The sequence below is a fragment of the Trichosurus vulpecula genome, chromosome 3 (assembly GCF_011100635.1).
Source record: "Trichosurus vulpecula isolate mTriVul1 chromosome 3, mTriVul1.pri, whole genome shotgun sequence".
Taxonomy (NCBI): domain Eukaryota; kingdom Metazoa; phylum Chordata; class Mammalia; order Diprotodontia; family Phalangeridae; genus Trichosurus; species Trichosurus vulpecula.
In genome coordinates this window covers 266,600,679-266,615,528 of record NC_050575.1, presented here as the reverse complement: position 1 = coordinate 266,615,528, position 14,850 = coordinate 266,600,679, and the positions used below count along the sequence as shown (strand labels likewise).

Below are 14,850 nucleotides of genomic sequence, written 5' to 3'. Positions count from 1 at the left end.
TGTTTCCCTTCTGACCTTTTGTTGGCACTGCCACTCCAGAATTCTATTTGAGGCATTATTTGGAGGAGAATGTGGGAGAGTTCAGGTGAGTTCCTGCTTCTACTATGCCATCTTAGCTTCACTTTTTAGTAACAGCAATATTGTAAGGACGGTCAGCTTAGCTACTCTAATCCATATAAATCACGTAAGACAATCCCAAAGTACCTGTAACAAAAAATGCTATTCAGCTCCAGAGAGAAAACTGATGAATTCTGAATGCTGATTGAGGCATACTTTTAACTTTCTTTATTTTTATTGTTTTATTTTGCTTGTTTTTTTTTGCAATATGGCTAATATGGAAATGTGTTTTGCATGACTCCACATGTATAACTGAAATCAAAGTACTTGTCTTTTCAAGGAGAGGAGAAGGGCAAGGAGACAGAGAATTTGGAACTCAAAATTTAAAAAGAGATTGTTAAAATTCTTTTATGTGTAATTGGGAAATATTTAACAAAGCAAATAAATATAATTTTAAAAAAAGATCACCTGATAGCTCATCTATTGTCAAGCTTAGAAAAAAACCATGTCAGATAAAGAACAGTATTATAATTTTGTATCATAATGTTCAAATCTGTATTATACCATATTTAATTGAGTATTTGTTCTAGTAGTATAAAACTCCATGTTTTCTGTACACATAAGCTGATATCTATAAACTTATTTATAGCCTACTCTATTTCCTCTTCCCCATCGCCCCAAACCTAACTTCATAATAAGTTGTAGAGATCATCTTCTCATGGAACTTTTGATTTTCAAGTTCATCTAATCCAAAATGCTCATTTTACAGATAAGGACACTGAGGGCCAGTAATGCTAAGTGATTTGCCAAAAGTTGCACAAATAATTAAAAACGCAAGTGTAAGGAAATTAACCTTTCAATGAGTAACTCCCCAACCCTTAAATTCTACAAAGTCCAAGTTCCGTGATTTATCTTCCCAGGCTCCCAATCCCCTCCCCATTCATTCTACCTCTCCTACTGATCATTAAAGAATAAGTTCATATCCTTACTCCATAAAAACTTCCTAGACCACTGTCTTCTTCCTCTTCTGAACTCCAGTAACACTTGTCTACAGCAATCATCTGACAATTAATCATGCACTATGACATTTCTTATATTACAGTATCCAACTGTTTTTATCTCATATATTGTTAACTTTTGTTCATGTTTTAAAATTTAATATATCATAAGCCTGTCATGGAAGTATGAAATAGTGATGAAGAACTTCATATACCCAGATTTATGCTAGGGCTTTTTCTCACTGCTAAAAACACAGGTTGCTAGTCATTTCATGATTTCACTTAATAATAATGACATCCTTCAAAAGGTAGAGAAATCTGATTCTCATTAATAAGGCAGAACTCTGCTGGAGTGGATAAGGGAATATTGGAGGAAAGTGATCACTCTCATCTTAAATTTTATGACAGAGGCAAGGAAAGCTGGGCATAGATGTGTACTCTAGATATGGGGAGAGTAGGATTCTATGTCCAAAAGTTCAATAGAAAAATCAGTTTGAGAGTGATGAGAAGCTATCAAGAATGAAAATTTGAAGACAAAAAGAAGAAAAATTCTAATATAATAGTTGTCAAAGAAGATAGATGTGAATTATGGAGAACTAGTCCCCTGACTTTTCTGTTTCTCTGAAAAGGAGAATAGTATTTAGAATAGAACAGAGAAAAGAACAAAATGGCTACAAGAGAATTTATACCCAAGACAAGTAAGGAGATAGATTGTAGGGGCATACTAGCTGCCCTTAATAGTTGGTGTAGTCGTGAGTGGTCTATCAGTCTAGTAATTCTACCAAAAAAGTAAGTGTGGTTATCTGTTAGGACCCGTTCTTAATGAAGCCACGATGCCTCTCTTTAAGCATCAGCGGCTGTTCTAGATGTTCACTCTCCATCTCTTTACTAATTGTTCTATCATTCTGTCAGGAATTGGAAGTCAAGTTTACTGACCTTTTCAGCAGTAAGACATTCGCTCTTTTCTAATCCTGAGGCACCTTCCCTATTTTCTACAAGTATATGGAGATCACTAAAAGAGGTTCACTGCTTCCATCTGTCCATTCTTTCAGTACTGTGGTACTGTAGTTCACTGGATCTTGGCAACCTGAATTTATAGAGTGGCTAATGCTCTGTCTCTCTTTTTTATTCTGAACTTAAGAAGCACCAAATAAAAGGGCATTTTTACATACAAAGTGAATGGAAAAAGAGAACTGTACACAGAAATGCCAATTTATTATATTTAACTTGCTTTTCCTTTTAAGTACATAACAAATTTAACCTGTAACTTTCAAAGTTGTACTGCTTATTGTCATTTTCTTCTGGCCTTTCTTCCGTCCTCTTCTTGCTGCACACATATGCGGGCACGGGCACACCCACACAGCAGCTAAGTATCACAGTAGATAGAGTACAAGGCCTGAAGTCAGGAAGACCTAAATCTCCGACACTTATTAGCTGTGAGGCTTTGGGACACGTCACTTAACTGTTATCTGCCTCAATTTCCTCAACTATAAAATGGACGTAGTAGTTACCTCTCAGGGTTGTTGCGAGGATCAAATGAGATAATAACAGTAAAGTACCTTAGCACAGTGCCTGGCAAATAGTAAGTGCTTACTCCCTTCTCCTTTAGTAAATGTTTATTGAATTAAAGTGTTTCTTCAATTATACTGTACTTTGAAGGCAAGACAAATCAGAAAGCAGCTATCAAACTTCTCAAATATCTGTAATATGCCATCAAAATTATCTACAAATCTTGATACCAATTTAAATGAAGTGTTATTTTATAGTAAATGTTCAATAGACCACTTGATGTGTTTATATAATGATTATGGGATTTTTATTTATTCTTTTTGGGGAAATGTGACATCATACTAAAGAATACTATACCACAAAAACAATATAAATGCACTTCAAGGGTTGCTATTAGAAATATTTATGTATACAACAGAAAAAGTGGCCAGCAGGCAATTTAGCAAAGGCATTTAGTGTTTGATAATGCTACCATGAATGGAACACTGTAAAGAGAACTTGCTTCACTATTCTTTGATCTGACTATATGACAAAGAAATGAAAGGTATTCTGTATAACTAGGACAACGATGCCCTCTACTGAAATTGTTAAACTACTGCCAAACAGAAAGAAGCTAACTAACTTTTATATTCTTATAAAGTAGGGAAATATCTTTTAGGAATTTTATAGTGTTACTTAGTAACTGAGATCACTAAGAAGCAGCCATTGAGCTTCAGAGTCAAGAAGCACTGGGTTCCAGATCTGCCTCTGTCACATCGAGTGATTCGAGGAAAGTCACTTAACCTTCTGCTTCTTCAATCAAAACTTGAAGACTTTAAGTCGCAGGTAGAGTGTCAATCTGCATGGGTTAAGGGAGTTTTCTCCTAATTCCCTACTCTGATGAAATCATGGGTCTGGACCAAATAACTGAAACAAACAAAAAAAACTCAATAGGCAAATAATCAAAGCAGAAGTTTCAAGTTCTGCTGGAAAATAGAGAAAAATTAAATTACTCCAAAACACTATATTGTAAGGATTCAAGTGGAATTTCTTAACCCTACCAATTAAAATTATTAACCTGAAAAAATTATTGAACTTCTGGGGAAAAAATCATATTAGCAACTTCTAGTCTTTGTTGTTCTTTTTTTCCTATTTTTAAATTCTGAACTGGGCACCAAATAATATGTATATTTTCACGTACAAAGCAGAAGAGAAAAAGAGTATCGCATACGCAGCTGACAATTTGCACCTCACAGAGCTTGTTTCTCCTTCCAAGAATATAAGGTGTTGTTTTCAACCACGTAATGTCTGGATTTCTTATAGATTTTCCATTTTCTTCTGTGCATTAAAAAAAAATACTCCAACAATGACCTTTTTTCTTGCTTTTCTCCCTTTATGTTCATGTTGGGAACTCTATTGTTATCATTCCTTTCCCCAGCAACTCCTTTTCTGCCTTATCCCTCCCCCCAAAAAGTGAAAGGAAAACAAAACCTGTGAATCAAATATGTATAGTCCAGCAAAACAAATTTCATAATGGCATATACCCCCAAATACATGTATGATGTCTCATTCTGTACCATGAGCTCATCATCTCACAGGCAGAATGTGGAAAGTATATTTCTTCATCAGTCCCCTGGAATCATCGTCTTGAACATAGTGCTTAGGTCTTTATTCTTTGTTTTCTTTACAATGTTGTTATTGTACAAATAGGTTCTATATACATAGGTACATGTACCAATACATATAATTGGGTTCTGTTCATTTCTGTTTATGTCAATATATTTATGTGTATGCACATAGACATCTTACCAATTATTGTCTGAAACTATCTTTTGTAATTTATTAATAGTGCAAAAGAATTTCAATATATTCATCTGCCATAACTTATGAGACAGGTGGCACAGTTGATAAGAGTGTTTGACCTGGAGTCAGGAAGAACCAAGTTCCAATTGTAAGGCCAATCAGTCAGTGAAAGATCTTTCCTGCCCATTGAATAGGTCTCAGGTGGGGCCAATAAAGAGAGGCCTGATAGAGGCAGGCCCACAACCTTTCACTAACTAGATGTGAGGCCCCAGGCCCACACCCTTTTGCTAGTTAAGCTGATGTGGGTATGAAGCCCTCAGAGCCCTAAGGGGAGTTGCTAAGACCAGAGCCAACGGTATATGCAGAGTTCCAGTCAATCAGATGTTGGCTACGACCGTATAAAAAGAGAGCCCAGAACTGAAAGCAGCAGAACTGGGAGCAGCAGGATTCAGAAGCAGACATTGAGAGGGCACTGAGGCAGCAGACACTGAGGGAGAGCCAGCCTCGAGAGAGATTGCAGAGCAGAGAGTGCAGAACAAGAGAGAGTTGCAGAGATCAAGGAACTCGGAGCCAGAGGAGCTTCAGGAGAGAGTGCTGAGCAGACAGTTAGGATTTCTGAGTGATTGTTTACAGGAAGGCCCTGGTGGGGCGGGGGGGAACGACGGATGAGAAAGTTGCAGGATGGCTTGGCTCCTTGCTATAATACTTTGTTATAATTTCCTTGTTGCTACATTGTGGTGGGCTTACTGGTTTTGGGATATTATTGCTACTATATGGAATTGGAATTACTGGTCCTGGGATTGGATTCTCTCGTGTCTAAATAAATGTTATAATTCCTCTGCCTTCTACCTAGAGAATTTCTTATATTTTGCAATTCCCGAACCATTCAGGCATGTTCATGGTCATCCTAGGGGTCACGAATCTTGCCTTACTACTATACCAATCCAGCCTCAAACACTTACTAGCCATCTGACTCCAGGCAAGTGATTTAAATCTTTGCCTGCCTCAGTTTCCTCAACTGTAAAATGGGGATAATTACAGTGCCTACATCTCAGGGTTGTAAGGATAAAATGAGGTTTTTATAAACAACTTTAAAGCTCTCTATGAATACTAGCTGCTATTATTATTGTTGTGGTTGTTATTCTTCCCCAACTGATGGGTGCCATCTTACTTTCTAGTTCTTTGCCACTACAAAAAGAGCTGCTGTAGAAATTTTTTTTTTTACTTAATGGTCTTTTTGCACTTTCTTTGTGCTTTGGAGTATAGGCTCAGCAGTAGAACCTCTGTGTCAAAGGAGACATTTCTATGTTTTCTACCAGCAATGAGATGAGAGACTAAGCTTCACTCTTTCCATAGTCTATGAAATGAGTACTGAGTACCTACCTATCTCACACTGAGGACAATTCTTAGACTAAGTGAATTAGAAAACATGTTCTCTCCTTCAAAGAGCTTGAGAAAAAGAGAAGAGAAAAGAGAATGAATTTTATAATTTAATAGACCTGTGATCTTATCACTATGCCATATTGATTTGTAGGATTCTTATTCATATTCTCCCCAAAATCTTTCCCAATTATATTTCACTCTGGTTTGGGCAATTCCAGGATTGTTGTAGGCCACATGTAGCCCTTTGGCCATGTGTTTGACCCATCTGTTCTAGACTACCAGGTGGAGATGGCTAGTACTTTTAACACATCTATGAATCCATGACCTCACTGATTACAGTATATAAGTCTTAAGCATTTTTCATCCATAAATGCTGATTGACTATGATAAGGCCAAATAAGTGAATTGGAGCCAGATTTTAAAGGGCTTTAAATTTCAAACTTAAGAATCTGTACTTGATTCTAATATTTTTTAATTTATATAGTACTGGGTTATAAAAGCTCAGAATATTACTTTGTATCCTCACTGAGATTGTTCACACAACCCATAATGGAAAAACTAAATGGATGAAAGGCAAAAAACAGTCCCTGCTCTTAAAGAGCTAATTGTCTAACGGGGGAGATAATATATAAACAAGAATGTATAAGGTTTTACATGTGTGTATGTATATATAAAAATTAGGGGTGGTCTCAGAAGGGAGGCAGATTAATCCTCAGATTAAGGACTAAGAAAGACTTCTTACAGAAAGTAGGAACTGAGGGAAGCCAGTGTAGCTAGGGAGATAGACTCTTTTACACACCCCATGAGGTAGCCAAATTGTTCTCTTGTTATCTCTCTCTCTCTCTCTCTCTCTCTCTCTCACACACACTCACACACACACACACACACACACACCCCACATACACCTGCCCGCCCCACCTCAATTCCCCAATTATGTCTGGCTCTGCCTTTGCACAGTAAGGTGATATTCCTGGAACGCATTTTGTTCATCTCTGCCTTTCAGAATCCCTACTTTCCTTCACAGGTCAGCTTGAGTGCCATCTCCTACATGAAGCCTTTCTTTATTGTCCCAAGCTGCTAGTGCCTCCAGCCCCAAATTACTTTATATTTGGTTTGGATATACTTATATAAATTACATAAACTTACATAAATGTGTCTCCTTTGACAGACTGTAAGCTCCTGATGAGCAGGGGTTCCCATTTTTGTTTGTATCCCTAGTATCTAGCACAGTGCCTGTGCTGCAGTACTCAAATTCTTGTTGTTCTGCACACACAAGCATGCAGAAGACATCACCATCTATGGGAATGGAAATTGAGGGAATATATCTTTGTAAAATATAAAGAAATATAGAATTTTGTGTAAATCTTATCAGAAGTAGTAGTAATCTAAGTTTAAAGACGATAAACAGAAGTGAATAGAATGTGGCTCACCACTTGAGAGGGGTGGTGAATGCCATAAATACATGAAATTATGTGAAGGAATAATAAACAAATATTTGTTGGATATAGACAAGAAAAAAGAAGGAATAATCAAAGTGTGTGAGCTTGATATTCAGAGAGGGTAGTAGAGTCACTAATGCTAAATAGGAAAGCTGAGAAGTGTCATTTTAGGAGAATCTAAAGATGAATTTCCCTTCTGATGTGTCAAGTTTGGTATTTCAAAGGAACATAAAAGTGAAGATGTCCTGTATAGAGAAAAGACTGTGGAAGTGCCAGGTCAAAGCTGGAGATGTGCATTTAGTAATCATACACATGCAAAATGAAAAAAAAATGAGTTTTCTGAATAAAGTATATAGTGTGTCCAGGTAAGTTTGTCTCTAATGTAAGGGCATAGGAAGAAAAAAAAGAGAACTGAAAAATGGGTTCTTCCTTTGGAAAGATGGTGGTAGGCTACTTGGAACAGAAGTTCCAATCCAAGGGCAACACAGAATTTCCAGTATTGGGAAGTCGAGCGACATGTAAAATAAACAGATAGCTGCTAAAAACCTTAAAGCAACATCCCATTCCCGCTTTGATAACAGTACTAGTCCTACAGTAACCCCTACCTCTGCCTAATTCCTTCAAACCATGATTGCTTCTTACTCATCAATCAATCATTTTTTAATTTATGCCAGGCACTCAGGTTACAGAAACAAAAAAAAAATGAAAACAATGAAAAAATGAAACAATTGGGAGCAAATGTAGAAATGAGAAAGCACTAAGAGGTCAAGAAACCAAAGGATAGTGCCACTCACAGATCATATGTATTATTAATGATCAAAACCTAGCAGATCACAGTACAAGTATGACACTCTAATTTGTTAATCATTCCACTGGTGTAGTTCAGTTCAATATAAACAAGACATTTCTTACATGGAGATACTTTCCAGTCAGATGACAATAACAAGATAATATTCACTTTACAGGGCATCTTAATATTCCGAGATTTCCTATAAATTTCACAAACGTTAATTGATTAGTTCTCAGATTAGTTCTGTTGAGCAAGAAGTAAATACTATGCTCCACTTTGCAAGTGAACAAAAATCTAACAAAGTCAATTTAAGTAACCGATGAAGGTCAATGAGCAAGTAAGTAAAAAAAATAACAAGCACTCCTGATTTTTCTGCTTGCTGTAATTTTAAATCATTATGCCACCACAGAGCTAGCAAAGGTTCTTACAGCTTAAAATGGGGAGCAAGGGAGAGGGAAGCTGTGTGGATGGAAAGAAAGGGACAGATTTCAAGAGATGTTGAGATAGGAGGATCAGTAATATGTGGCAATTGATCGAGGGTGAATCCGAATGAAAAGTTAAGAATAATCTCTAGGTTGTAAACCTGGTTAACCAGAAGGGTGGAGGTTCCTTCAACAGAAATGACAAATAATAAAAAAAAAGAGTGGGTTTAGGGGAAAATATACTCAGTTGTTTTGGACATGTGGAGTTTGAGATTGCCATGGGGACATCCAAGTGGAAATGTTCAGCAACAAACTGGAGATATGGGGCTGGAACTAAGGAGAGAGATATGGGCCAGATACAGTATATAGATTTTAGAGTGATCTGCATAAACATCATAGTTGAATACACTGCAGTTAATGGGATTACAGAAGGGGACCTAAGACAAACCCCTAGGTATGTTGACAAATAAGTGCTTGAAAATGAATGATGACCTTGCTAAGGAGACTGAGACAGAGATAAACTGGAAAAGTGTCACAGCAAAACTGGGTCACGAAACCCAAGGAGGAGACAGTAGCCAAAAAGGTGGGTCAACAGTGTTACCACCACAGAGAGGTCAAGAAGGGTAATGACTGAGAAAGGGCCACCGGATTTAGCAACAGAGATAACTGGTGACCTCAGAGACCTGCAATGCTTCACATTCATCATGTGAACGGACAATTTTTTTTTGCTCATACATTTCTTTGATGATATCCTTTACTCCATGTCTCCTCCATAATAGTTTGTTTATATTATAGAACAGTCCTGGCAATACAGAAATTTTAATAGCTTAAAACTGCAGTATGACTTACGGGACACCCTATACTCAGACAATTTACCTAGAAACTTTAATTAGAAAATTTAACTAGAGTTATCACTGGTAAACTGGACACTTGTTAACAAACTCTCTCTAGCCTTGAAATCTCATTAAAAAAAAAAGAAATGCCAAAAGAAAAATGGACATTAAATGAACAAATCCAGGGAAGAACATGACAGTATCCCACTGATACGAGAACAGTGTAGAGGGAATGAGTAGAAAGGCGTGAAAAAAGCAAAAAGAAGACTACAGAAATTTTAAAGGGAACAAAAATGTCCACAACAAATAAAATATGAGACTCTGCTGAGGTCAAATATAAAGACAGTAGATTAGTGGGGGTGGAAAGATGGAATAAAGGAATCATTACTATTAGTTCTCTCCTCCTGCAGAAGAACACACAGCCCGACCCACATTCCAGAGAAATTTGGCCAGCCAGATTAGTTTTTTAAATATAGCTCAGCCTGTCCCAAAGTCAGTATCTACAATATTCCTGGGCTTACAAAGCCTGGACAATAAAGAATATATTTTAATTAATCAAGTCTTAATTAAATAAATTTTCCCACCCACAATGGAAAGAAGGAAAAAAGGAAACCTTCTAGTCAAGAGGATTAATTTTTGGAATAGATATTTTCAACATAGTGTTATTTCAATCAACCAGAACTTGAATAATTAACTAATCCAAGAAATGAGATGTAGAAACCAACAAAAGGACTGAGAAATAGAGATAGATAACGTTTTATTAGAAATAACAGTAAATATTTTTAATGTAAGAAGTTATGAAGAGAAGTAGAGTCATTGGTATACAAATTTCAAAACATTTAATACAGATTATCACACTGATAAGAGAGTGTGTACTTATTTGTAGGCAACAGCCTTCTCTTCAAGGGTGAGTACCCTACAAGACTGGTAATCTCTCTTTGCAATAAACTTACATTCTAATGGAGCAGAGAATGTGTGTCTGTGTGTATGTTCATATACATATGCATATATATACATAAAGCATAACTGCAAAGTGAAAAATACAGATACATACAAAGTATTTGAATATATTGTAGTTTGAAAGGGGGGACACCAGCAATCAACAGGAATCAGGAAAAGCTTCATGCAGAAGATGGTGGTTAAGCATCACCTTAAAAGAAAAGAGGGACTCTTCTGCTGAATGGAAGGCATCCAGGTATGTGGGAAGGCTAATGAAAAAGCAGAAATGGAAGATGACTGTCATGTGTGAAGAATAGAAAATAGGCCAGTTTAGTTGGGATGCAAAGTATGGAAGGTGAAGTCATATCCAACAAAATTGGAAAGATAGATTGGGGCCAGGTTGTGAAGTACATTCAAGAGAAAAGTTGAAATTTTATCCTAAAATCCTAAAAACAACAGGAAGTCATGGGAGTTGATGGAGTAGGGGACACATGTTCAGATGTGCTCTTAAGGAAAATTACTTTGGCAGTACTGTGTAGAACGGCTGGGGTGGGGAAGAGACTTGGGTCAGGAAGACCAATTAGGAAGTTGTTGCAATGATCCATAGAGGAGGGGATAAGGGCCTGAACTAAGGTAGTAGCTGTGGTGAGTACAGAGAGAAAAGGTCAGATGTGGGGGAGGTTGTACGAGTGAAAACAGCAAGATCTGGCAAACGGTTGGCTACGTGGAGTCAGAGAGGATAAGTTCAGGACAGCTTGGAGATTATGAATCTGAGAGACTACTAGAAGGTTTATCTTTGAAAGAAATAAGGAAGTTTGGAAAGGGGGAAAGTTTGGGGAATACTGATAATGATTTCAGTTTTGGACATGTTGAGTTTGAGATGTCTTGAAGACATTGAGTTTGAAATTCAATCCATTCAGTCCAAGAGGCGCACTTTCATACTGATGGAAGATCTGCATATGTTCCTACCTACCTAACTGGGAAACAGTTTAAATTTTGAATTTCATCTTTTTCATTTCATATGGAATTAGGGAATGGAAATTAGCTTCATCAAATTTTTCTGCCATTGCTTTTGCTTCAGCAAGAGAAAAAAGTCAAGGTACGCAGAGGGGGTCCAGTTTCACTGTTCTACTGTCTCTTCTCAGGGCAGGAAACCATTGAAAATTTTTTTAAAGAGCCCAAAGGAACCACTACTTTCTTAAGCCTCAGATGTTCCCAACACCAACCAGTAAAGAGATAGGAGGAAGTCAGAAGGTAGAAGGAAGAGGCCCAAGAGCCAATTAGAAAAGAAGAGAGAATTTTGTGGTAACATCTCATATTTAGCTAAAAGGAAACAAGTTGGTCTTTTAAGTTAACTAATTATCTAGCCTGGTCAGAAATCATATATAATAGGCACTTAAAGTAAAAAGTCCTCAAGTTTTCAGAGTATTCACAGATTTAAAGATTGGAAACAAGGCATACTTTGATTTTTTAACTGACACAGAATTTGGTAACATTAGTAAGTAAATATCCACTGTACAGAAGATTGTGTTACTTACCTTAATAACAAGCTTCTTAGACCCCATCAGTATTGATTCAACTATGATTCAAATCTAAAAACACAAAATATATGGATATTTAATAAATGCTACTTAATATAAGGTTCAGGTAGCCTAGAATCTCTTCCAAATTTACTTTGGTATTTGAAATGGCAACCACACTGGCATACCCAGGATGGCTGCTAGTGCAGGTTCTTTCATCTGCTTTACTAAGGAAAGATAACTGTTCCAGGGATCAACAATCTTTCTGTTTTAATCATATAAAATACAAACACAGGAAATACAGAAAAGAGAAATAAAGACCAATAGACAGGGCTCTACTGCCTGAATCAAAGCTTTACATCCACCACTGAATCGAGGGAGCCTTTACCTCTGAGGAGCACTCAGAGTCTCGACCAGGGAATCACATCTTTCTTATAAGCAAACCCCCAAAGCAAAAGCTCACCTATCACAATATATATTCTTTCAGCTAAAAGGCTCAGAGCCAGAAGGCATCATAACCTGACTCGCTGCCTAATTAGCTTATTAACAAAAGGTGTGCAAGCCTTCCTATAAGCAAGCTTCCCTTAATGGGCTCCACATGAGGACTGTTAAAGGGTGGGGAGGATCTTACACCCCCCACATTAACATTACAGTATTATATAGAAAAAAAAGTTAAATTGTTATAAACTACTAAGCAATTAAAAATTAGTTACTGACTCATGTCTTTATGTGAAAATACTATACTTTAGTAAAAATTAAAATAATTGGAACTCAGTAAATATTAACTGGATTTAATAAAAATATTTAAAACAAGATATTAATAAAGACATTTATAAATATTTGTGCTATAATATATATCATGATATGTATCATATCATATATCATATATTATATAACATAAAATTTATAATTTTTGCAATTCAACTTATGGACAAACAGGTAGAAAAGAGAGGTGTAGCAAAGATCACTAAATAAGCTAAAGACTATATTCTTTCTTGCTCATCAGGTATGGGTTGTAAAGTGGCTTTGAGAAACTTCCTTACACATTGCATAATCTCTGTTTCTAGGCCCTAGCATCTTAAAATGTATTAATCTAGCAATATGAGCATTAACAAAGCAGAATTCTTAGTGGCATCCCATAATTATAAATAACAAATAACATATTATTTAGGACCTGCTTTGTATTATGTAAAAACTATTTCTTACTTGGAAAATAAAAAATGCAATGAAATATGTGTTCAAACTCCATCTTTGGTTAAGACTTTAGAAAACAGGTTTTTTTTAAAATTATTCTATTTTTTAAAAAAATTATTGTATTTGTTTTAACCAGCTAAGATTGACACAAGGATATTGTGTTATTTCTGGATCTCAGGACATCTACAAGCTTTCAATGTTCCCAAAGTAGTCTGATCTAGGGCAAAGTGTGACTGCTGCCCCATTGTTCTGAGCTCTGCAAATTCCTGACTTGGGTTTGGGTCTGTTCAAAAGTAGACTGCTGCTGGACATGGCCCTACAGGCAAGCTGGAAAGTTATGTTCAAAGTGTCGGAATTGTAAGCTCTTCTTTTGTGTAGGATTCCTGTCCTAACTATTCCTCTGGAGACTGGGATAGATGCTGGGAATGAGACTGCACTAGGCCTGAGGCCTGAGCCACACTACTGCTGCTGCTGACTTCTGAACTTCCTCCTTTTTCCATATACAGAGCCCAGGACCTCTCTTCCTAGGTCCCCTTCTCAGTCTGTCCTAGATCTGTGATGTGGAACTGAGCAGGAGGGGACAGAGCTGCCAGTTTGCACCTGTCCCCATCTCAGGTATGGAGAATCCTCTTGACCTGATGTACCTGATGCCTCTCTCCCTAGGCATTGGAGAACTCTGCATGCAATGTGCTTCTGGTCTGACAGAGGGTGCACAGACCTCCCTGTCTATTTCTCTGTGATAAGCTGGGCTGGACAAATGACTCACTGTGACTTTTTCTAGATTTCTCCATCAGGATTCAGTCTGGTGCAGGAGTTCGTAAAGCAGAGCTCACTGCACTGGTTCCTTGCACTGCCATCTTCCAGAGGAAAAGTTTTAAACCCAAATGCCTTCCTTTACCAGACCACAAAATACTGGAGCATGGCAGTGGGAAAGATTTTAATCTTCAGATTGACCTGCCCTATGACTTCTCACCTGAACTTAGGTCTTGTTGGCAAAAAAATAGATCTATAACTTTAGATCAAAGCTTCTCTTGTTTTTGATATTTTATAGTCTGTTTAGTTGTAAAAAAAAATCTAGTTGTAACCTCTCCCCCACAATGATTGAAGAAAATTTAAAATACATCTCTAAGACATGCAATCAAGGAATAACAGGGATATCTTTCCAGGTGGGGGTGGATTTTTATCATCCTATCTGTATACAGTCAGTATATCTGGCACTTCTGTAGTCTTGGGCAAAAGCTTGGTTCTAGAGAAAAGAGGTATGTGTTACTCTGTGGGAAATACACACAGCTGCTGAGTAGGTCTCGATACCCAAAGAAAGTTGAGCCAGAATACATGCTTCATGAAAGGTTATCTGATTAGCAGTTAGCAGTACAAGATCTACGGGATGAGTGGTAATCATTGGCTAGATCAGAAAGGGGTTCTTGAGTTTCTTTTGATATTACAGTTGCCAGGGGAGAGATATTGGGTTTCCTAGATTAGTAAAGGGGCACCTATAAATCAATCAATCAAAAATAATTTATTCAGTGTCTGATACTGGGAAAGACTGAAGGCAAAAGGAAAAGGGGACAGCAGAGGAGGAGATGGATTGATAGTGTCATGGAAACAATGAACTTAAAATAAAGGAATGACAAGCCCGTGTTCAAGTATTGGGGGTGCCTAATAAAATCTGCCAGGAGGCAGCTAAGTGGCTCAGCAGATACAACGCATTGGGCTTGAAGTCAGGAAGATCTGAGTTCAAGTCTGGCCTCAGACGCTTACTAGCTGTGTGTCCCTGGGCAAATCACTTAACCTCTGTATGCCTTAATCCACTAGAGAAAAAAATGGTAAACCACTACAGTATTTTTGCCAAGAAAACCTCATGGACAGTCCACAGGGTCATGAAGAGTTGGATACAACTGAATGACTGAACAACAACAAAATCTAGCAAGACTCTGTACTAAAAATTAATTGAAATTACTTTAAATTGAGCCCCAGACCCAAG

At 37.2% G+C, this 14,850-nt stretch overlaps 1 protein-coding gene across 1 annotated transcript in view; it reads right to left on the bottom strand.

The window, feature by feature from the left end:
* LOC118843989 (SLX4 interacting protein) overlaps nucleotides 1–11,748 on the bottom strand; it is a 229,372-nt gene extending 217,624 nt beyond the window's left edge. Inside the window, 1 exon segment of the mRNA XM_036751801.1 lies at nucleotides 11,691–11,748. Within this exon segment, the coding sequence (XP_036607696.1) occupies nucleotides 11,691–11,717 (27 nt within the window). The 5' untranslated portion in view covers nucleotides 11,718–11,748.
* Between the last annotated feature and the right edge of the window lie 3,102 nt (nucleotides 11,749–14,850).